The sequence below is a fragment of the Anomaloglossus baeobatrachus genome, chromosome 2, assembly GCF_048569485.1.
Source record: "Anomaloglossus baeobatrachus isolate aAnoBae1 chromosome 2, aAnoBae1.hap1, whole genome shotgun sequence".
Taxonomy (NCBI): domain Eukaryota; kingdom Metazoa; phylum Chordata; class Amphibia; order Anura; family Aromobatidae; genus Anomaloglossus; species Anomaloglossus baeobatrachus.
Window position 1 is genome coordinate 425,298,356 of NC_134354.1, and position 25,666 is coordinate 425,324,021.

Consider the following 25,666-nt stretch of genomic DNA (forward strand, 5'->3'; position numbering starts at 1 on the left):
TCCAGTGGGCGGTCCTTTCAGTGACTGACAGCCTCCTTTGTATAAGTGTGCCCACAGAGATAGCTGTCAGTCACTGATAGAACCACCCACTGGACTGAACTTCCCCGAAAGAGCAGAGGATTAAATCACAGGTTATACTGAATGTTTTCTGACAACAGGGCTACAACAGGGAACCAATAGGGAAAGGATGATCCAATATTAATTGGCACGTACCCTACTGCCCCAGCTTCAGAAGACTTACGGCTACCCCACATCACATTGTGTCCCCCTTATTATTAGTTTTGGTATTTATCTGTTTACCTGAGCGATTTTAATTGAACTAATAAAGAAATGTTTTATAGGGATATGTTATCTACTTTTGTTAATTGGCTTTGAGACTATTCGAAGATTATTGGCTTTGTGAACCTGAATGTTTTCTGACAAATTATATATCAATCTGCTCAGCTCCCCTTGCTCTGTTATATGATGCCTTAAGATTGGACTGTATTGTTATGGTCACAGGTTCCTTTCAAGTACGAACAGCACAAGGATGACATCCATCTGAGATCTGCTTTTTCTTTATGATGCCATTGGCTAGTTTGATCTACAACATCGATCAAAGCAGACGATAGTTCCTTTTTTTGGTTTGTTTGTTTTCGAGGACCATTTATTAAAAAAATGAGGACACGTGAAAAGGCCCTTTCACTGTAATGGGTCCGTGATCCATCGGTAAAATAACATCTAGTACACGTGCTAAAAAATCCGATGTGTGAAGTCTTGGTTTTAGACTAAACAATCTTAAAATACACCAAATTTATCACAGTGGCTCATGCTGGTTGATAATTTTGGTGCATCTTTAAATTACGTTATCTATATTTATACCAAATATTTATTGGCTTACTTTGTACCAAAAATTTGTTTGATTTTTGCTGCAGGGTATCCCACAACAGACAACAACCTTTCCACAAAGCTACTCTCCTTGTCAAATCAACCACTGATGAAAGAGTCTACAACACATAATGAATATGGTGAAAGGTTTGTAATACAGGATTATGGCACATTTGTATAGTAGTTCTCCCTCACTATGTATTGCTTGTTTTGTGCTGGTCCTGTTATAATCAGTGCCTCCATTTCTGCTGGTTTCCTGACACCATGGCACCATGCGATAGCTAACACAGATTGAGCTAAGATGTTGGTTAGGCAACAAGTCTGACATTGAACTGGATATACACCACTTTCCATTTCCAAGATGGCCCAACAGAATTAAGACGTTTAGAATTCTAATATGGAAACACACTGTAAATGAGATCAAATATAGGAATAAAACTGTGAGCAGGAATAGTAATCATGTGTTCTTCCTCATGAGTCTCATTTTTTGGGAATACTATTTTACACAGTTATTTAATATCAAAGATATAGTGACTTTATTACATTTGGCATGAGTCTGTGTAAAATAACTGCAATACTAAGACTCTGATGACATGAATATTTGAGTCTTTGCAGCAAATATCGCAATCCTGCCATCCAAACAACAGCTAACACTCAGAACCATAGTGAGGTCCTTGTGGCACCCGAGTGGGGTCCATCCAACTCCCAAGTGGTGTCAATCCGACACTGATAGATCCACCACTCCATCATTCTCGTTGTTTTGCTCCTAAGAGTACAAGTGTCAGATGTAAATGAAATTTGTGATGAAATATTCTACATAAGGGAGAAATATGACAGGAGTTACACAGGCTGATCACTCATCTTCCCCCTTATCTTACACCATATACACAACAGTCCTACTAGCATCGAAATCTCTCACTTGAATATGTAGATAAACAAACAACTTACTTTCAAAATCCAAGAAAAAATGTGGACAATTTTCTAAGTCTTTGCCCAGAACCTTAATGAGATTTCCCATGACCCGTCGACCTACGAAAGATCAGAAATAGTTGATACAGACTCACACGTATATGAGTATTCCACAATATCAGTCCTAAGGTATATGCAGGTCCTACAATTAGAAATCCAATGATCCATCAGGCTTACATGATGAGTTAGGTGTAGCTTTCTCTCATACTTTCTTCGCGGAAATGCAGCTTTTTGTGTTACCACTTCTGTTTTTGTCTATTTCTGAGCAGCAGGAGGAAGCTGGGAGTCAGTTAGTATTTTTCACACTTCCTGTATAAGATATACTAAAATCACCACGGTAAACGCTATATGCTGGTAAATAGATTGCTATGCCTGCTATATTACAGAGGCTGCTTAATTCAGTCAGTCATTTATTTAACTGAATTAACATGGGTGACACTACTTAAAAGTAATCTGTTACCAGATTTTGCTACCTCATCTGAGAACAGCATAATATAAAAACAGAGACCCTGATTCCAATGATGTGTCACTTACTGGGCTGTTCGCTGTAATTTTGGTGAAATCAATGTTTTCTCTGCTGTAGATCTAGCAGTTATACAGGAGCTCATGAATATGCTGGACTATCTGCAGCATGACAAGTAGTCCTCTAAGCTGATTAGTCAGTAATTTTATCAAAACTACACTAAGCAGCCCAGTAAGTGACACATTGCTGGAATCAGGATCTTTCCCTCTACATGATGCTGCTCTCAGATTAGGTGACAAAAAATAGGTGAGAGATTCCCTTTAAAGGGCAAATCCAAATTATGACATAAATTCCTTGATTATTAACAATTTACCATTAGTGATGAGTGAGCGTACTCGCAACTGCATGTTACTCAATCGAGCATCGGAGTTTAAAAATACTTGAGATTCCCATTGGCTTCTATTATACTCTGTACTCAAGTTGGACTTGAGACCCCCAATGCTCCATCCAGGAACAAGCAATGGTGAGCATGGTCACGCATCACTATTTACCATGGACATAACTTTTGCACCTACTAGTTACATGTTTATTGTACTGTAGCATTAAAAGGATTGTCAAGATCTAAAACGATATGTCTGCAGTAACTCCTCTATGTGACTGCAGACTTGTTAATCCTCACATTAATTTCACTGCACTCTGTGAGGATTCTACGGTGTCAGCGACAAGAACGGCGGTCACGTGACTGCAGGTATGCAATATGTATACTCATGGACAGAATCTGACTAGACTCTTTCTGGCCTTGCATAATACACTTACACTTAGCATGCCGGAAACAGTCTAATCGGATTCTTGCCGGGAGTATGCATATCGCATACCTTCAGTCACAAGACTACCATTCCTGGCGCTGACATTGGGAAACTCCCACAGTGCACAGTGTGAGTGATGCGAGGGTTCACAAGTCTGCAGTCACATGGAGTGAATGCAAACTTATCATTTTAGACCGGACAACCAATTTTAACTAATGGCAGCATGGTCTTGCTCTTGTGACATTAGTTTAGAGGGGCTCCAGCAAGTTTGTAAGTTATACCCTATTTATATAAAAGAGGATATCTTCCAATCACTTGGTGTCCAACTACTGAGATGCCCTCTAAGCCCAAGAACCGAGGATATAAAATGCCCTGTCTGAAGGGAACTGTGATCAATCATGTGCACATCTGGTCCATTTATCCGCTATGAGATTGCTAAAGATAGTCAAGCACAGCATTTGGCTAGTGGATGGATAGGGGTTACTTCCAAACTTCGTAAATCACTTTAAAGGGAATCTGTCAGCAGGTTTTTGCTACATAAGCTGAAGCCAGCATGCTACGTGGGTTAACACAGAAAGTTCAGGCATGCCTGTTTTGTTACAGTCCGATCTTTTGTTTATTTGCTATGTTTGTTTAAGCAGCATAACTCTTTATCATTACAGGACTAGAAACTCATGTGCTTGGAAGTTCAACACACCCCCGGCTGGGATTGACATCTCACTGGCAATGTACAATCGCTATGGAGAGCCTGGTGTGGGTGGGGACAGCTCCCCGGGCTCAGCTACATTACTAAACCTAAAAATTCAGATTGTGTCAGAATGGCTGCAGCCAGTAATCTAAGTGATACACTGTTGGATTCAGAATCTCCTTGCCTACTTCATCCTGCTTTCAGATGAGGTAGCAAAAATCTGCTGACAGATTCCTTTTAATGGTTGGGATGGCTTTGGAGGTATGCTAGTGTTTAATGGGTAGAAAATGTCTGATGCTTCTTATTTTCTAATACAAGGTAATACATTTTTAGATTTTTGTTTTCTCACCAATAACAGCTCTAAGACCAGCAGCTAGAGAGCAGATACCTGGAATCACTTCATTAGAACAAAGATCTGAAAATTAAAAATATGTAAGATCAGATAACATGTACATAGGAAAAAAATGTTATATCTGTTTTTCAGTATATATTACATGGAATAAAATACTGGGGCATGCCAATCAAACCAACCTAATCATCAGTATATGCTGTATTCATATGAGGCCTTATTCAGACATTCATGATTTTTCACTTATGCAAAAAAAAAGTTTGCGTGTCACTATTGATTTTTATCAGTGTTTGGACAATTTTTACCATCAGTGTTTAATCAGTGATTTTCACATTTGAAAAAATAAATAAATCGCAAAGCTTCTCCTATGCATTACAGCACATGAAATACACAATAATTGCATCATTTTTTATTCGAGTCATGGATTAAAATGATCCATAAAAGTCTATGAGTTAGTGAAAATCAGTCAGCACAAGAGGGCATCAGTATGTAATCTGTGCACTGTCCAGGATTAACATTGTAATGGATGGGAGAAGATTTCTAATTTATTTATTTTTCTCATATGTGAAACTCACTAATCCTAAAAATGTGACACACCGATCAAACACTGATGAAACTTGGATGTAAAACACTGATGAAATTCGAACTGTTCTGTTGTGTACGTGAAAAATCATGGCCAACTGGACAAGGCCTGAAGAGATGTACTGTATGTAGAAATCATATTGGACGTTTACCATACCCCTGGCTGTACAGAACAGAACTTCTTCAGTCTTTATATCAAAATGCTCCATCAAAGGCAAAATGTGGTGCCAAGTCCTGAAAGTAACCAAAGCTTGTGCTGTTCGACAGTAAGGCTGGGGCTACATGGCGGGAAAGCAGCTTTTTGACAACATCTGTGCTACTAACTTGCCGATAAGTTGCATTGAAATTGCATGTGATGTGTGACTAAAGGCTGCTTTACACGCAATGACATCGCTACCGATGTCGCTGGTGAAAGCACCCGCCCTCGTCGGTTGTGTCATGGGCAAATCGCTGCCCGTGGCGCACAACATTGCTAACACCCGTCACACATACTTATCTTCCTAGCGACGTCGCTGTGGCCAGCGAACCGCCTCCTTTCTAAGGAGCGGTTCGTGCGGCGTCACAGCGGCGTCACTAAGCGGCCACCCAATAGAAGCAGAGGGGCGGAGATGAGCGGCCGGAACATCCCGCCCACCTCCTTCCTTCCTCCTTGCCGGCGGCCGCAGGTACGATGTTGTTCCTCGTTCCTGCGGTGTCACACATAGCGATGTGAGGTGTCACACATAGCGATGTGTGCTGCCACAGGAACGACGAACAACCTGCGTCCTGCAACAGCAACGATATTTAGGATTAGAACGATGTGTCAACGATCAACGATTAGGTGAGTATTTTTGATCGTTAACGGTCGTTCCTGCATTTCACATGCAACAACGTTGCTAACGAGGCCGGATGTGCGTCACGAATTCCGTGACCCTAACGACAGCTCGTTAGTGATGGCCTTGCGTGTAAAGCCCCCTTTACATTCCCTCTATGGTAAGTGTGTCTCATGGGATTTGCCACCAACGACAGTAAATCCAACACATTTGGAAACATATGTAACTTTGTCATAGTCACATTATGTCACAGATGGCAATGTAACACCATAGTAAATCCACAATTTTTGAAATCTATGTGTAATTTTGCTTTAAAAAGTAGGCAAGTCTCAGACTGGTTGCGACCAGTGACAAAGTATCTAACAAATAGACAAACATTTGTGACTCAGAATCAATGTCGCGTAGCACCTGTCACCGTATAACCCTAGCATAAATGTACAATCTATGGAAGCATGTTATAGAGCACTAGAGTTGAACAGACTGATAAATTAGCTTATGGAAAATAGTTCGGTATTACTTATTATATTGATTAAATAAGTTACTTTTCTTTGTGCACTTATATAGGAAAGGCTGTCAGTCACTCATTAGCACCACCCATTCACTGCTAAGCCCAGAAAGTGCAGAGATTTCACTGAGCAGGATATAAAGCTGAAATTTTTCTTACTAAACAATATCAAAATCTGCTGTCCATAGATTTCACAGAATTTTCAAGTTGATAGAAACTCTGTAAGAGACATTGGTGCTTAAAGGGAACCTGTCATATTGAACATGCTGTTGGATCTGATGACTTGATTGATTTCTTTGTATGAAAAATTGTAATAGAAGTATAATTTTTTTTTACATTCAATCCTTGGCTATGCTGACATTTAGAGTGCAGTGGGTAGTCCTTTTGACTGATAGCATACAAATATATTAATCACCAAGTAGAACCACCCACTGGACTCCCAAAAACAGGTCTACAAAAAAATATTTTTTGTAATCATCGCAGGTGACTTTGTAATTCTCTGAATTATTTGTTTGTCCTGATTTCAAAAATGTATATAGTTTTTCTGTAGCACGTATAGTTTCCATGGAGCATCATTATGATAAGGTATAGGAAATATACTGGCGATTTTAAGAAAACAGTAATCTACATATCAGAAAAAAAATGCTTCACCTTACAAAACAATTTTTATTGTACCAAAATAATTTCACATGCAAAATAGAAACCAAAATATGAGCAGAAATGAAAAGTGCTTGACAGTAGACCGTCGTTGATACGATTTTTCAGGGTTGTCCCTATATAACATCCAACAGTAATCTGCCATCATTGACTCATTCCAAAACCCTGGTATTGGTGTTCCATTACTTTAATGTCCTGGTGAAACCGCTCGCCTTGTTCATCACTTACATCCCCAAGATTTTGAGGGAAGAAATCTAAATGTGAATGCAAAAAGTGCATTTTCAGAGACATGCGACATCCAAGAGATTGGTATGCATTTAGCCAGTCCTCAACACCTTCAACATATTCTGGAGATTTATTTTTTCCTAAGATGTTTTCACAGATCCACTTGAACAATTTCTAACATCTCAATCCTTATCATTTAGAGTTCCTTCAAACACATCATCTCTCATAAGCTCTCTGATGTGAGGACCAACAAATACCCCTTCCTTCAGTTTTGCTGGTGAAATGCTGGAGAATTTCGGTGAAATGTACTGGAACCCTTGAGAATTTGTCTTTGCCATGGCTTTCACTAAGGCGGGCTTTGCACACTACGACATTGCAGGTGCGATGTCGGTGGGGTCAAATTGAAAATGACGTACTTCCGGCATCGCATGCGACATTGTAGTGTGTAAAGGCTCGATGATACGATTAACGAGCGCAAAAGCGTCGTAATCGTATCATCGCTGCAGCGTCGGCGTAATCCATAATTACGCTGACGCGACAGTCCGATGTTGTTCCTCGCTCCTGCGGCAGCACACATCGCTGTGTGTGAAGTCGCAGGAGCGAGGAACATCTCCTAGCGGCGTCACCGCGGCTTCCGTAGGATATGCGGAAGGAAGGAGGTGGGCGGGATGTTTACATCCCGCTCATCTCCGCCCCTCCGCTCCTATTGGTCACAGTGACGCCACACGACCCGCCCCCTTAATAAGGAGGCGGGTCGCCGGCCAGAGCGACTGTCGCAGGACAGGTGAGTCCATGTGAAGCTGCCGTAGCGATAATGTTCGCTACGGCAGCTATCACAAGGATATCGCAGTTGTGACGGGGGCGGGGACTATTGCGCTCGGCATCGCAGCATCGGCTTGCGATGTCGTAGTGTGCAAAGTGCCCCTAAGTTTATAATCAATTCCAACTTTATATGTAGTGGAGGAAGAAAGATTTTTGTTGGAGTAACTAAAGGATTATGCTGAACATTGTCTCTACCTGGAACGTAGATATTTCTCTGTCCCCAATCACGATGAACATAATGCTCTACTGATTTTTTACTGTCCCATAAACACAAGAAGCAACAATATTTTGTGAAACCTCCTTGCAATCCCATTAGCAGACCAATCACTTTCAAATCTCCACAGATATTCCATTGATGATGCTTATATTGTATAGCATCCAATACAACTCACAGATTTTCATAACTTTCCTTTAGATGACATGAGTGAGCAATAGGGATTGGTGGTTTCAAATTTCTATTGTGAAGCAACACTGCTTTCAAACTTCTCTGGGATGAGTCAATAAACAATCGCCAATCTGCCACAAAATACTCTTGATTTAGTTTTTCAAAGAGGCCATTCACATTGTTACAGTACACCATTGGTCCATCAACTGTGAAAAATTGTTTTAAATTGTTACTTCTGTTTCAGTAATAACACACTTTGACTTCATCATGAAGAAGATTCTTCTGTTTCAACCTAGATACAAGAAGTTCAGCTTTATCGTTTGACAATGAAAGGTCTCTGAATGAGATAATTTAATTCATGTTGAGTAAAGCATTCTGGCTGCCTGGCTGCTCCATCATGTACATACTCATCATGACTTGAGGTCTCCATGTATTCACCAGTAGCTTCAGCTCCATAGTGTTCATATCCTACTTCATTTTCATCCAATCCAGCCAACGGGGGTACCGGAACTAGCAAGGTGCCATCATGTGGAACTGGCCTAATTGCAGATTCAAGTTTAGGGCAACTAATTTTATGTTTATTCTTTGTAGAAAAGCCCTTCAGTTTGACAACACAAAAGTAGCAGTCATCACTATGATTTTTGGGTTCTCTCCAAATCATGGGAACAGAAAATGGCATAGCCACTTTCCTCATATTCAACCAGTCACAAAGACCATTTGAACAACTTGAGCATATCACATGAGGGGCCCAGCATACATTGAACATGCAGAAATAGTGTAATAACAAAAATACTTATATCTCAGAAACTTTATGTGATACAGCAAAACTAAGCATATTTTTGGAATCAGCACATCAAACTCCATAAAATATACATACAGTATTACCTTTGCTGATGATTTTCTTTGCGTTGACTAGTGTAATAAGAATGAGTAGATATGAAAATCAGCCAAATTCGAGTGATGAGGAATATGTTAGTAATATATGAATAAAGATTAGAATTATTAAACCTATGCATCAATCTGCTATACTACTTTTGCTCTATAACTTGCTGCCAACTACATGTACAACATGACAAGTTCCCTCTAAGATTAGCATTGTACTTTCTCCATCAGTCCAAAGTATAGTGACTGTATTCCAAATAGTAGCTAGAACATATCAGTATATAATGTGTACTGTATTTTACTCCTGGCTTGAGTACTGTGTACATGAAAAGATGGCTTGTGATACTGTGAAATCAATGCATTATTTATTGCTATTGCAACCCATGCATGAACAGTAAATTGCAGAGGACACTAAAGCTTTGTACAAGGCTTGCCTTGATCGTCTCTGTAGCCATTCCATTTTGTAGTTACACTTCTTTAAATGTCACAGGACTGTAACAACACAGTGGAAGTGGCCTGAGCAGGACCAATGGCTTCTTTATTCACAACTTTCACTTCTCCTTTTTACACAAGCAGTGCACACTGTCTTCTCCCATTCTTATTTGAAAATCTGAATCGCATTTCTGTAATTTATACTCATTGTAAATTTAACTTCATAAAAAGGAAATAAGACCATAAGTAATGAGTGAACCTGAATGGTACAGTTTGGATGCGGTTTGGATGCTGAATAAAGCTAGTTGAAGGCTGCAGCCAATTAACAAGCAATTGGTATTTGGAAGATGCCTAGATGCTGCTGGGAATTATTAAAATAAAAAAAAAAACAAAAAAACAAAAAAACAAATGACGTGTGGTCACCCCTATTTTTGATTTTTGAAGCCCTCAGCTGTCTGCTTTACCTTGGCTGGTTATCAAAAATAGAGGGGATCTCAGGACTTTTTTTTAAAAAAAATATTTATAAATAAATAATTTTAACAAACGGCGTGAGGTCCCCCCTAGTTTTGATAACCAACCAAGGGAAAGCTTACAGCTTGTATTACCAGGCTGGGAAGGCCCATGGTTATTTGGTCCTTCCCAGCCTAAAAATTTCAGACTGCAGCTGCCCCAGAAGTGATGCATCTATTAGGTGCGCCAGTTCTGTGGTTGATGTCAGCTGTGAATTGACAATCGGGAAGAGTCAGGTACAGAACCAAACTTATAACTAAAGTCCAGCCAAACATGAATATGTCCACTCATCCCTAAAGACCATGACATGAAAAAGGTTTTGTTTTTTGCAATTCTAAAAATGCTATAGTATTAACTATGCTATAGTGTAACTACTGCACGGTCTTTCAGTCTATCAGTATTTCCTGCCACTAGGACTCTTATCATAACAAACAATTTTTTAACAGCCCTGGTTAGTCTACTAAGCAACTCACAGCTATACAGTCGACTGCCTCCCTTGTTTCTTCCTTGAATGATAATTATGGTGAGTAGCAGAGCAGTGTAGTATTAGTAGAACGATATAGTTCAGCATAAATAAAATCTTTATTTTGATAGACGAAGGGATGCTGATAAGTCTTTGGCTTTACCCAGATAGAAACGATATGGGATGATTAAACTTTACATTTATTCCACATACTCTCCACTGATGTCAACACACTTCTTACATCGGTATTCCAAGTTCTGTAAGCCTAGCAAAAAGAAGAATTTCGGTTGTGCCTCAAACTAGCCATCCGTAGCAGCCATGGCATCAGAAATGGTGTGAAATTTGGTACCCTCTAGGTGTTTCTTCAGGTTTGACAACACATGATATTCGGAGGGAGCTAGATCTGGTGAATACTGCTTGTGCAGTGTGAGCGGAAGCGTTGTCTTCCAGGAACAAGATTCCTCTGGACAGCTTGCCGTGCCTTTTGGCCTTCATAGCTGCCTTCAATTTGTCCAAAAGTTCAATGTAATACCTAGCATTGATGGTGGAATCCTTTTGAAGGTAGTCCACTAGCAGCACACCCTCCTTGTCCCAGAACACAGACGCCATCACCTTAGTGGCTGATTTTTGCACCCTGAAATTCTTTGGACGAGGAGAACCACTATGCCTTCACTCTTTTGACTGCTCCTTGTTTTCAAGGTCATACAAATAAAACCAGGTCTCATCCATAGTGACTAGTCGATGCAGGAAGTTCTTATCAGTCTGGAAACACTGACAAATGGACCGGGAAGTTTTCACTAGCTTGCTTCTCTGATCTGTTGTCAAACATTTGGGAACCCACTTTGCAGATAGCTTCCTAATGTCTAAATGTTCATGCATAATGAGACAAACACGTTCACAGGAAATCCATTGCTTTAGCTGAAATTCGACGATTCTCTAGTATGAGGTTGTGCACAGCATCGACGATCTCCGCAACAACAACCATTCTCGGTTGTCCAGGAAATTCCTCATCATTGATGCTGAAGTGGCTCGTTTTAAATTTGGCATCTAAGTTCTTAACTGTGGAATATGAAGGGCATTGATCCCCCAATGTCTGCGACATATCACCATGAATATCCTTCGCAGACTTTCCTTGCAGAAACAAGAATTTTATCACTCCTCTGCTCTCAGTTGCTGTGAATATCGCATTAGACTCCGCCATTTTGTTTTCCCACGTGCGTAGAAGACTGTTGCCATAAACAATAAACACAACATTTTGAAAACATATATTAGACACATAAGGCTTTTATGTGATGTAATATTCATTACCATAGAAACAAAAAAGATCACAAAGCCAAAGACTTATTAGCAGCCCCTCGTTGCTCTAACACATGGGTCCCCAATTCCAGTCCTCAAGGGCCGCCAACAGTGCATGTTTTCAGTATTTCCTTAGTATTGCACATGTGATAATTTAATCACCTGCACAGTTGATGATTCCAACACCCATGCAATGCTAAGGAAATCCTGAAAACATGCACTGTTGGTGGCCCTCGTGGACTGGAGTTGGGGAACCCTGCTCTAACATATGCCGCAGCACTTTACATACATCAGCAACACTATCCCAGTGGAGCTCACAATCTAAATTCCCTATCGGTATGTCTTCGGAGTGTTGGAGGAAACCAGAGAACCCAGAGGAAACCCACATAAAAACGGGGAGAACATATAAACTCCTTGCAGATGTTGTCCTTGCTAAGATTTGAACCCAGGACCACAGCGCTGTGCCCATAAGTTCTGCTGTAACACATTTAGCTATCAATGGTTTAAGGTGGTGTCACACACAGCGACAACGACGTCGCTGCTACGTCACCATTTTCTGTGACATTGCAGCGACGTCCCGTCGCTGTCGCTGTGTGTGACATCCAGCAACGAGCTGGCCCCTGCTGTGAGGTCGCCGCTCGTTGCTGAATGTCCAGTTTCATTTTTTGGTCGTCGCTCTCCCGCTGTGACGCACAGATTGCTGTGTGTGACAGCGAGAGAGCGACGAAAAGAAGCGAGCAGGGAGCAGGAGCCGGCATCTGGCAGCTGCGGTAAGCTGTAACCAAGGTAAACATCGGGTAACCAAGGTGGTTACCCGATATTTACCTTCGTTTCCAGCCTCCGCCGCTCTCACGCTGCCAGCGCCGGCTCCTGCTCCCTGCACATGTAGCTGCAGTACACATCGTGTAATTAACCCGATGTGTACTGTAGCTAGGAGAGCAAGGAGCCAGCGCTAAGCAGTGTGCGCAGCTCCCTGCTCTCTGCACTGTGACATGTAGCTGCAGTACACATCGGGTTAATTAATCTGATGTGTACTGTAGCTAGGAGAGCAGGAAGCCAGCGCTCAGTGTGCGCGGCTCCCTGCTCATGTTGCAGCACAGCGACGCGTGTCGTTATGATCGCTGCTTCGGCTGCTGTGTTTGATAGCTAAGCAGCGATCATAACAGCGACTTACAAGGTCGCTGCTACGTCACAGAAAATGGTGACGTAACAGCGACGTCGTTGTCGCTGTCGTTTAGTGTGACCCCAGCTTTATTCTTAGTCTATGTAGTTATTATTTACATGTAGAGATAACAGGGCAGTTTAACAAGCACAGGAAAGTGAAAGGTGTGATTAGGAAACCTGCTCTGGAAGCTGCCAATTGTGTTGGCTAGTGATTTTGCAAGATTTAGAACAGCTTCTAAGGAGCTAAGAGGGAGAGGGATTGAGGTGAACAAGAAACTGATTTATAGAAATCTATGTTCTAGAGAGAGGTAGCTGTGATATCAGGAGTTTAATACACTGTTGGAATGTAACTACTTCAGGGTCTAGTTTAATACATTTCATTAGTATTTGGTATCATTGCCCTTAAACTGCATGCCTTGGGTCAAACATTTTGGATGTCCTTCCACAAGCTTCATACACTAGTTGGTAAGAATTTAGGCCCATTCCTCCTGACAGACCTGGTGTAACTGAGCCATGTTTGTAGGTCTCCTTGCTCGCACCTGCCTTTTCGCCTTTGCCCATAAATTTTCAATAGGACTGAGATCAGCGCTTTGTGATGGCCACTCCAAAACATTGACTTTGTTATCCTTAAGCCACTTTGTAACCAGTCTGACAGTATGCTTCGGTTCATTGTCCTTTTGGAAGTCCAATTTCCTCCCAAGCTTTAAGTTCTAGGCTAATATCTTGAGATGTTGCTTCAGTATTACCACTTAATCTCCTTTCCTCATGATACTATCTATTTTGTGACGTGCACCGGTCCTTCCTGCAGAAAAACAACCTCATAACATGATGCTGCTACCCCCGTGTTTCACAGTTGGGATGGTGGTCTTAGGCTTCAAATCTTCTCCATTTTTCCTTCAAGCATAACAATGGTTATTATGGCCATACAGTTCAATTTTAGTTTTGTCAGACCACAGGACATCTCCAAAAATAAAGGTATTTGTTCCTCTGAGCATTTGCAAACATTAATCTGTCTTTTTTAAGTTTCTTTTGGAGCAATGGCTTCTTCCTGGCAGAGTGGGCTTTCGGCCCATGTTGATACAGTACTCGTTTCACTATGGCTAATGACACAATCTTTCCAGCTTCCGCCAGCATCTTCACAAGGTCTTTTGCTTTTGTTTTTGAGTTGATATGTACATGTCTGACCAAAGCACGTTCATGTCTGGTACACAAACCAGTCTCCTTCCTGTGCGGTATAATGGCTTGACATTCCCATCTTGTTTGTATTTGCGCATAATTGTTTGTACAGATGAATGAGGCACCTTCAGGTATCTGGAAATTGCACCCAAGGATGAACCATACTTGTGCAAGTCCATAATTCTCTTCCTAATATCTTGGCTGATTTCTTTTTACTTTACCTTGATGCTACACAAAGAAGCAGTGTGTTTCAGGTGTGTATTAAAATACATCCACAGGTGTATCTCTAATTAACTCAGATGTTGCCAATAAACAGAAGCCTCCAAATACATGACATCATCATATGGGCTGTCCCATATTGTTTAAAGGTATAGTACTTTTAGTGTATGTAAACATTTGACTTTGCAAAAAGTAATAAAAATGCCTTAAAACATTGTCTTTCATTATTCTGGCATTTGGCAAATATAAATAATTTTGGTATTCCCAATGGACCTAAAACGGGAAATGTTTATTCTGATTTGATGTCAGATAGTGAGAAAAACATGCTTATGTGCATTTTTAGAAAGTGTATGTAAACGTCTGGTTTCAACTGTATATCACCCAAAAAATCTAAAAGTTATGTCTCTTGGAAGAGGAGGAGAAAACAAAAGTGCTAAAATGTATTTGAAGGGAAGGAATTAAAATGAGCTACATTTTTCAGTGCCCCATCCTGTTTCATAAATTTGATGCATCTCTAGCTTGTGAAGTCTAAGGCGGGCTTTACACGTTGCGACATCGCTAGCAATTGCTATCAATGTCCAGCGCGATAGCACCCACCCCCGTCGCACATGCGATATCTGGTGATTGTTGCCGTAGTGAACGTTATCGCTACGGCAGCTTCACACGCGCATACCTGGTCGGCGACGTCGCTGTGACCGCCAAACAATCCCTCCTTCAAGGGGGAGGTGCGTTCAGCGTCACAGCGACGTCACTAATTGGCAGGCCAATAGAAACGGAGGGGCGGAAATGAGCGGGACATAACATCCCGCCCACCTTCTCCCTTCCACATTGCCGGCGGGAAGCAGGTAAGTAGATGTTTGTCGCTTCTGTGGGTTTACACACAGCGATGTGTGGAGCTGCAGGAACGACAAACAACATCGTACCGCCGGTCAAACCAACATTATGGAAATGAACGACGTTACACAGATCAGCGATATTGTACGCTTCTGTGCTCGTTCATTGTCGAACCTAGGATTTACATGTTGCGATGTCGCTATCGGTGCCGGATGTGCGTCACTAACGATGTGACCCCGTCGATATATCGGTAGCGATGTCGCAACGTGTAAAGCCTCCCTAAGTTTACATCACTTGCTAGTTGCCTTTACCTTGGTCCACAAGGTTTTACAAATTTTGATGCAATTTTGACTCACAGAGTTATGATCTAGGTTTCGCTCCTATCTCTACCCACATGCTCATATGCAATGCTACCGGTTGTACATGTGGAAAAAAACATGTTTGACATATCAAAAACACATAATAAATGTGAGAGAGTATATGAAAGGCAGTTCTTCTGGCAAACGTTAAGCCCGATTCTAGGGCATGTTGGTTAGTAAATCAGCCCTAATATTTTCTCTCTTGTCTTTTGGAAGTTCATTTGGCCTTGGAAGTGAGAAGTAAAGTTCTGCATTAAAGGGTTTGTCCCAGCAAGAACATCTTTGTCTTTTTAAGGTCACTGGAAACCCCTGTATGAGCCGGGGTGCAGGGCCACTAACAAGCAGCAAGACCTAATCCATCTTTAGCGGACCTGGTCCATCTCTTTATTGGACCTCGTCTATCTGAATGGCTTCCATATACAACTACATTTTCCCTGCAAAATAACAAATATCTGGCTAACCATTTCTTTCCGCAGCAGAAATAGCTGTTTGCTGTACCATCGAACTTTGACATGACTGGCATTTCTATTCAAAATTCTGACTGCAAAATGAAGGCCTACACAGATAACGTATTCATTATTCATCATGATCACCTTGCTTTGTGCACTGGGGTACAGTTAAGCTGAAACAAAAAAAAAGGGCTTTACCCAACTGTTCCCACAGAGTTGGAAGCATACAATTGTCCAAAATGTCATGGTATGTGGAAGTATTATGATTTACCTTCATAAGGAGGAGTCTTATGAACCATGCACCTCAGCACTAGATGCCTCTGTTCTGTAAATTTATGAGGTTGGCTACTTTGTGGCTGAATTGCTCTAGTTCCTAAACGCTGCCACTTTTTAATAATACCACTCACTATTTAAAGGGACGTTTACCTGGTTTAGTAGAAGTAATATTCTGTCCAAAATTTTCATTGTCTTCCACACTCTGCCAGTTATAGGGAACTTGTCAGCAGGTTTTTAAACCCTAAAACTACTATCATCTTTGTAAAGAATCTGAAATGTTGATTAGGACTATTCCTTTTATAATAAGTTGGTTTCTCTATTTTTTTTTTTAAATCTATCGGTGAATGGTTATGCAAATGAAGTTGCTAGTACAGTCCATTGTCCCCCTGTTTATGACCAGCAGGACTACTTGAGATTTCACGTAGGTTCCCCCTTCATTCCCATTGGTGGTGCATGCACTTACTGTCCTGATTATATTGCAAGACCTGGAATATTGATCAGCACATGTGCTGTCCTCTGCAATGATGGCATCTGAGTAAGATCTCCGACAGATGGGGTGGTCACACAAAAGAGTGACCTATAAGTCATTGACAGGAGGCTAGAAGTGGAAGGAGAAAGAGGGAGAGAGGCCAGAAAGCTGTAAGTGTAGGCCAAGCCCACTGCACTTGCGAGCACAGAAAATGGACAAACGGACAGACCCCAGGTCATTTTTTTATTATTTATTTATTAGGTTAAACCAGGCTAAACACCCTTTAGCGTGCCATGAAAGGCACTAAAGGGTGTAAGTGTATAATATGTAGGAGGCTGTGAAATTATATAGCTTCAGGATATCTATCTCTCTATCCATCTATCTATGTCTGTATGTTTAGAATTGATTGCTTTATTATTTCTGAAAACGAGCAAGTAAGTACATAGAGTTTGCTCATGTTCAAAACACATTGCATACCCAGATCGCATATGGATGTTAGGCGAGAAAAAAATTGCACACTCACATGGCATACGCAATAACATACGCATGACGTTCCACTTTTCGGGATGTGAATTGTAGCGATTATTTTTACGCTTGGGAGCAAGGCCTAAGGACTGTGCTACTAGCATCAATAAACTGTGATGTGGTCCTTTGTTAAACCTACCAAATACATTAAAAGCACTTGCAAGTAGCTACTTAGGCTATAAACAAGGCAGTGAATGTGATTTAGGTTTTGATCAGGAGATAACATAAAACTAGGAGAACTGAGGAGTCTTACTATAAATAGAGTCATGTTAATATACAGTATATACATTTACTACACTGCATGTTAAACATACTGAGGTCTAATGACGGGATCTGTTTTTTTATGGAGCTAAGGAGCCGCGCTGCATGTCAACATGATATATCATGCTAGTGTTATGGCTATCCTGTCCTTACACTAACATATGAACACAACTGTGTCAGGTATTTACAATTCTTACCAGGTTTGTTAGCTATTACCTTGTTTGCTATTGCTGACCTGTTTTAGATTTCTATCATATACTTGGTTTTAAATGCTATAAAATTCTCTTTACAAAATGTTTTGTTAAAGAGAATACATTTTAAAATTTAGCCGATTGCTTGAAAAGGCAATATAGATTTGAAGAAAGCTAAACAGAAGCCTTTTTGTAAATTTTGATGTTTCCCTTGTGTTTCTATTTAGCTGACTATGCTGTTTAGTTTCATCCTTCATTTCTGTTTTGTACTTCAGCGCAATATAGATTACCAAAATGAACAACAAGACGAGAAATGGAATCGGGCAGAGTATTAAATAGGACTAACAAGTAACCTCAAGTCCCCAACAAAAATACTTTATTAATAAGTATTAAAATATACACCCAAAAAAAGAACACAAATGCACAAATTACGTCTAAAAATCAGTAATAGGTCAGGATGACCAGAAGAAAAGGGAGAAATACATGTATGGAAAGGGGGCCCTGGCAAGCCCTCGGAGAAGGATACGCCCCTACCTAACAATGGAGGGTATGATGCCTTAAGTTTTCGGGTGCCCCCGTTCCACGTTGGCTATCCCTTTTCCTGTCCCTAAATATAAGGGGCAACCCTGATAAGGAAAAGACGGAGACCACCAAAGGGGTAAATTAAATATCCAAAACTTTATTGTTTTTGCTCCATTGTCATGATTAGAATTAAATGGTGTACAGTGGGGGCAATTTCTCAATTCCGTGATCTAACCCCTTCTGTAAATTAAATTGTATATTTTTACACATCTTTCGGACATTTAATTTACCCCTCTGGTGGTGTCCGTCTTTTCCCCATTAGGGTTGCCCCTTATATTGAGGGACAGGGAAAGGGATAGCTGACGTGGAATGGGGGAGCCTGAAAACTTAAGGCATCATACCTTCCGTTGTTAGGTAGGGCCGTATCCTTTTCTGAGGACTTGCCAGGGCCCCCCTTCCATACATATATTTCTCTCTTTTCTTTGGTCATCCTGACCTATTACTGATTTTTACACGCAATTGTGCATTTGTGTTTTTGTTTTGGGTGTATATTTTAATAATTATCAATAAAGTATCTTTATTGGGGATATGAGGTTACTTGTTAGTCCCAATATAAATTACCCCAAAACAGTATTTGGTCAAATCTTTAAATACTCAATAGACCTTGTCAAATGCAGTAGAGAGAAGATACTGAGCATATTTTGAGTAGGGATAACCCTTCATGCTCAGAAGTACCTGTTATATCGGAATCTTAGGCATAACATGAATGCTGATGTGTCATCTGCGTAGAAGTAATTAGAGCTGAGCAATTCTTTCGAAATTCAAATTTACCAGCTTTAACAAATTTTTTACCAAAATCTGATCTACGGCAAATCGATTCATTGCAAATAACAAGTACAGCAAAGCCTCCAATAGCATTATAGAATACTCTGAAGTCTCCCAAGACTATATCCTGGCACTCAGAAGCCAACACAGTCTTAATATTGTCAAAGTGACCTCAACATAGATGACTGGGTAAAGGAACTGTAATCGGTAGTAACCAACATACTGCACTGACAGACTTTTTATGCTTTTTAAAATGTGAAAAAGGTCCAAACATTATCATTTTGGGGGAGATGCCTTTCATGCTGATGGTTGTATACATGTGGTGTACATGGAAACATCCATGGCTTTTTGACAAGCGGTGGTCGAAGAATTATGCCTTTTTGGGAAATAGGACAGGTTTGCTGTTTAGAAAATCAAGAAGCAATAGATTATTAACAAGCCTTCAAAATGTTATCCTTTTTTTGGGATCAGCAACAGGTTTTCTGTTTTGAAAATTAAGAAGCAATGACTTTTTTCAACAAGCATCTAAAATCTTTCCATTTTTTGTGAGCTGGTTGAGGTTTTCTGTTTGGAAAGTAAATATGCATTAACTTTTTTAAAATAATGAAAACCTATAGAAGGCCAAGAAATGGAGGATGCTTCCAATAAACAGAATATTCAAATAAAGTGAGAAGCAAAAAAGCCCAAGTAAAAAGAAGTGTCAACTAGTGAGGCGCAAGCACTACCATGCTTGGGTACTCATAGCGAGCAGTCGGAAGGGCTTGACTCATGTACCAAGTATAATAGAAGTCAATGGGAAACTCAAGCACTTTTCCAGTAGATCTTCCTGAAAAATGCTTGAGTTCCCCATTGACTTTCATTTTACTTGGTACACAAGTCGAGCCCATTCAAGCGTCCAACTGAGTAACCCGATTACGCAAAAAGACAAAAAATGATTTAAATCATAAAGGGAGAGTAGAGCACTGAAATTCCTTCTCCCATAGATCAGGTAAATAAGGTAATAAATATATAGTGCACTGAAGTTAACATATGCATCAACAGAGGACCAAGTGGACTAAAGTCTATCCACAACGTGGATGAAGATAAGTATGCATACTAATAATGCCTAATAGTGAAAAGGAAATATACATAAAGTGCAGATTAATAAATGGTACCAATGTTAACTTGTAAAGACCCGGGAGTGATGCGTTCCAGACTCCAACACATTTCACGTTGGCTTAAAGACCCCCAAGAAGAATGTAATATGAAACACCCCTTGGGGTCTTGATAACATTCCTCCCAGGTTTTCACAGGTTATCATTGGTTATTTATTAATTAGCACTTTATATATATATTTCCTTTTCACTGTTAGACATTATTAGTATGTATACTTATCTTCATCTACATTGTAGATGGACTTTAGTCCACTTGGTCCTCTGTTGATGCATACATTGTTAACTTCAATGGACATGCAGTAGAGAAGTGGCTGACTGGCTGTCAATTGCAGTGAAATTATCAGCTACAACATGATGGACAGGCAGGAGATGTTTAGCTCTGTAGGACCAGCACTTGTGGTCCTACAGTGCAGAAGCACAGTACAGATATACCATGAGGGACAGGTCAGCGATGCCCAGCTATTTGGAGGTATCAGCACTGGCAGCAGAAGAACATTTTAGAACACAATGGACAAGAAGGCAGATTCTAAGTCTGAACTAATCATTGACATCAGCCATAGGTGAATGAGAATCAGCACTGATCAAAGCCTGATTCATTTTGACAAATGTATTTTTTTATATGTTTGCGAGGGACAATCTGAAGCACTTGAGCATCATAAAACCACCTGATGAGTAGAATACTCTCTCTGACAGGACACTTGAGGCTGGACAAGACAGTATGCTTATGACAAACTGCTGACCCAAAAGTCCGGGGCTTAGGGTATCTGCCAGAGAAAATATATAGTCCAGCTATGACTGAACTTGCTTGTTCAGTCAGTATGTCTGTTTGCTGATGTGTATCTGGTTTTCCCAGCTGCTGATACAACATCTGGTCGATCATGCATATACTCTGTAATCAATGCTGATGCTCCCTCAGCTATTTGTTGCGATAATATTGGCACAGGCAGGAGAGACTTGGCTCTTAAAGTAGAGCGCGTTTTAGATCAGACATGCAGTCAGTAGGCGCCAAGCAAGGAACATAGCTTATCCTGGTAATATGCCAATTTTGCCTCTTTTTTTTCCTCTTCTCTTCCACATCCTGTTACATGTGACATTGTTCATGAATGTCCTCAACAACACCAGGGCAACGATGAACTTGTAGAAGTTGATTTTTTCATCCATCCCTTGTTGCCTTCTTGTTACTGTTTTTTCCAATATAAATATGTGGGGGATGACATCGCTGGTGCCAAAGTTGAACCTACTGACAAATTTAGTAGCCTCTTAGAAGGGCTTCAGTAGATGGCACTTATAACTCACTAGCTGGCAATGGCTCTAGTTTGCCTGTTGCCTGATACAATCAGTCACCATTTTCCACTGCTCATACTGATGTTCTGAGATGTGAAGTGTTGGATTCCATTACATTATAATGTCCAAATCAAGCATTGCTGAAGCAGACCATTCTGTTTTGCAAAGCCCAAAGGGTCTTCTTTGCTGCATAAGAATGGTTGAAATGTACAGACAATCCCCTGGCCATAGTCATCACATTCTTCCAGCAGGTATATTTCTTTAAAAAAAAATGTGCAGAATCAAATCTACAATGTGCGTCATGCTGAGAGCATGAGTTACTTTTCCCAAAATGTAGTGCCGCCACAATGTACTAGGCAATGTGAAGACAATGCCCAGGTGGAGTTGATGAGTAGCCATCCAGCAGATTTGTTGCTTGATACAGAGGAGCAACTTGTCCACTGTATTACTTTTGTCGGCCATACTCATAAGCTGTAAAATATATTGGCAGCACTTAAGCCTACAAAAAAGAAAAAGACTAAGGGCAGGAAATGGATGCAATGTTCTGCCTTTTTGCTGTTGGGAATTGGATGATGTCTACTAAAAAGAATACAGAGGAGGTGGATAAGTGCTGCTTGGCGTTTGAACCAGATCTAACACCTAAACGTGGATGCCTTATCACCTATCCTGGTTGTGGTGATGCAGCACTGCAACTGAGAAAATTGACCTATGTACGAAAGACATATACTTTCAGTGCTGCTCCAAGTTTTGATGGTGCAGCGCACTTTCAAGCTCAATGGCAAGTCCAGGGATGACCCACGTGTTCCTGCACACAAGAGTACAAAATGCTCACTCCTTTCTATGAGAAATAATGATGACTATCCTCAACCTCCAGCAAGACAGAACTCACGGCATTGTTACATGAAATGCAGTCTCATCAACAAAGTGGTACAGAGATGACTACACCACCAGACACTTGGTCAGGTGGGAGTTGAGTTAGCACACAAGCAGATGAATCAGAGAATATGGTTGTTTCGTGGCCAAAAAATCAGGTATGGATATATGATGTAGCAGCACAAAAGGAAGTGGAGTAGTTGGACTTTGACGAGCAGTAAATAATGGTAATAACACTGACTAGGTACTACTCAAGTATGCGGCTCAGCTAATGGAAAGAATTGTGAAAGGAACAGGGGTCAGAGGTAGAGATGAGCCACCCCCCTAGCGTTCGAGTTCAGTTCGGTTAGTCGAACGGAGGCTCCGTTCGACAAACGTTCGATGAACCGTTCAACGAACCACTCGAACCCCATTGAAAACAATGGGAGGCAAACACAAACACATAAAAACACATTATACATGTACACATACAGTTACTAAACATTGCCATTACACTTACAGGTCCCCGTGATGTGTCCTGCACTCTGTCTCCCGCCGCTTTTCCTTCCGATAATCACTGCGTCCTCCCGGTAACCAGCACTGATGATAGGACCTATCATGACGTCAAAATAGCATGTGACCAGTCACGTGTCTATTATCTCATTGGCTACAGACTGGTCACAACGCTAGATGTCATGCTAGGTCCTGTCAGTGCATCTCTCCGGTACGCGGTGATCGTTCCAGCATCTCCGTGTGCCGGCGAAATGCTCTGGCACATGGTCGGCTTCCCAGTCCATGCATGTGGGCGCTCTTTACAGAGTTAGCCCACATGCAAGGACTAGATGCCACAGCCGCTGAATCGCATGATCGGAGCACCGTTGCTATGGTAACCCGCCTGTCAGCGGTGACGTCACCGCTTACAGCACACAGCTTTTGCTCACTCACTGAGTGAATAGACTGCACGGGAGCAGCAGCATTCTTCCTACCATGCAGTGCTGTCTGATGTAGCAGAGCTGCATGGGTTGAAGAGAAAGAAGACAGAAGAGCAGGATCGTGGAGGGCTGACAGGGAGTAATAAACATGGAGTCTCTAAGAAAAAAATAAACACAGTACAATTACATTCTTTTTGATTGCTGCAACAGCACAAAAAAAATGCAATAGTCAATCTAAACATTGTATCTACAAGAATATAGTAACAGTAAAAACATCGGCTCCAGGGATAACAAAAACAGCCTTCATACAGCCCCATCTCCTGCAAATTAAAAAAAGTTGCACATCTTGAAAAATGGCGACACCACTTAAATAAAACAAATACTACGTATGTTTGGTATCTTTGTAATTATATTGACCTAGTGCCTCGGTGATCTCTCTGCAAATAGAGACCTGTGACAGATTCAGGGCCTGAGTCTCTTTTTGTTGGGAGACTCTTTATATTTAATTTGTTTCTTTCCTTTGGGTATGAAACAGTTAATGTCAGTTTTGTTGCCAGCAGCTTTCCAGCAGTCCATGTCAGGTGCAGCTGCTTAGCTGCCACACCCCTCACCTTTAAGTAGTGCCTTTACACAGCTACCTTTGCTGTTCATGTACCTCATTCTACTCTGGGTAGGCAGGGGGTGGCCATCACTATGCATGGGACTTCCCCGGTCACTGAAGCCAGCCACCTGGGGGGGGGCGGGTTCCACTTGGGGTAGAAGTAGGAGCAACTCACACATTCTTCAGTTAGTTGACCGGGACACCAGTTCTGCACACAACTCCATCACTACTTTCTTCTCTTCTCTTCACGGGGCCTGCGGCTTGGAGCGGAGCGCTCAGCTCAGGTTCCTCACGGCTGAAGGGCAAGTCTGAAAAAGGACTTTCTTCTTTCCAACACCGGTAATTACGTCTAACTTATCCAAGGTCGACGGGGGACATCACAACGACTGACAAGTACCACCCGGGCGAGCGGCACAAAGAGTGAACGAAGACACCTAGAACCGCAGCATCTGAATCGGACTCTTATTACCTGCGTTGCCCCCCTGCGCCTTGGCGCCAAAAGCCTTCGCCATCACTAATCTCCTCATCATCCCTCCCAGGGCCGGCTCCAGCCGTGGGGAGCGATATCATCTTCGGCTGCTATTACCATCCATCCTGGAGGACAGTGACAGCAGAGGTGGCTAATCTCTCGCCGCATACCACAGGTGGCGTCATGACAATCATCCTACTACAACCCCCATCATCCTCCCTCTTTACTACCGCGACATCCCAGACCACCACACCAGCATGGTGACAAGTAAAGCAGGTACGAGACCCATGCCTGACTAACCCCCTGCCCCCTGGGTGCTACATATGGACATAAAATTAGACAAGCAGGTGTGCAAAAAGTCAGTACAGTACTTTGTGACACTTAAATTTTGTTTGGCAGATACTATGATTCATATAATTTTTGTCCTTTCTGCAATATTTTTGCCTTGCTTCAGAATGATTATAGAAAAAAAATATGTCGATGAAATGCAGCAGCAGTTACAATCAGTCCTATATCTTTCATCAATCATTGCTGCCCCATGTCTTCTCCTATCTCCCTCTGTCTCTCTCTCTCTTCTTTATCAATTGAATCATTGTATTTTGTTTTCACAGACTAATAATTTTCGCTGCTGATGTACAACACATACTATGTAGAATGTGTCTACAATTTTATGGCTTGTCTATATTGCTAAGCTTGCAGCTGTAACATCTGTTTAGAGTGGTCCCAAAATGGCTGCTGCATAATGATGAGCGAGTTTCGAAATACTCGGATTCACGATACTTGTAACGAGTACTGTCTAATACTCGCGTATGCATTCCGATTAGTGTGTGCAATGCTAGTCAATGGGGAATACTCGCAATGTAACGAGTAACCCGAATGCCGAACTATTTCTGCGGCATTCGGGTTACTCGTTACATGGCGAGTATTCCCCATTGACTTGCATTGCACACACTATTCGGAATGCATACGCGAGTATTAGACAGTACTCATTACGAGTATCGCAAATCCGAGAATTTCGAAACTCGCTCATCATTACTGCTGCATTCCCTGCCTCACTTTTATACAGACTATGATAGTAACTCTTGATTGGCTGTGCTATGCAATGTGATATGATATCTGCAACGCATTATGGGGTAGCCCACTCAGCAGTATCTTTGACTGATATAATTTTTTGCAATGTGTAAAATTTTCCACATTCAGCAAATTCCCAAAAACCTTCCAAAAACTTGATTCACTCATCTCTAGAGGCTATGCAAGATGAAGCCAAAGGACAATGTAAAAACTGAAGTGATGAATAAAGGTAATTATTAAAAATGTAAATATACGGCAAGCTTCACTGTTCTACATTGTCACATGAAACTCTCTTGAAGCTTCCTCATACAGTTAGAAGT

The 25,666-nt window shown here is 41.2% G+C and overlaps 1 protein-coding gene across 3 annotated transcripts in view; it reads right to left on the reverse strand.

Annotated features, from left to right (window-relative positions):
- LOC142291580 (CYFIP-related Rac1 interactor A-like) overlaps nucleotides 1-25,666 on the reverse strand; it is a 126,176-nt gene that overhangs the window by 77,230 nt on the left and 23,280 nt on the right. The window contains exons 2-3 of one of the 3 annotated variants that reach the window (XM_075336216.1): nucleotides 4,143-4,208; nucleotides 1,816-1,896 (exon numbers count right to left, since the gene is read on the reverse strand). In XM_075336216.1, the coding sequence (XP_075192331.1) occupies nucleotides 1,816-1,885 (70 nt within the window). In that variant the 5' untranslated portion in view covers nucleotides 1,886-1,896; nucleotides 4,143-4,208. Of the gene's footprint in view, nucleotides 1-1,815; nucleotides 1,898-2,013; nucleotides 2,093-4,142; nucleotides 4,209-25,666 lie in introns of those variants that run through there. The other 2 variants (XM_075336215.1, XM_075336214.1) reach the window with 2 other exon arrangements.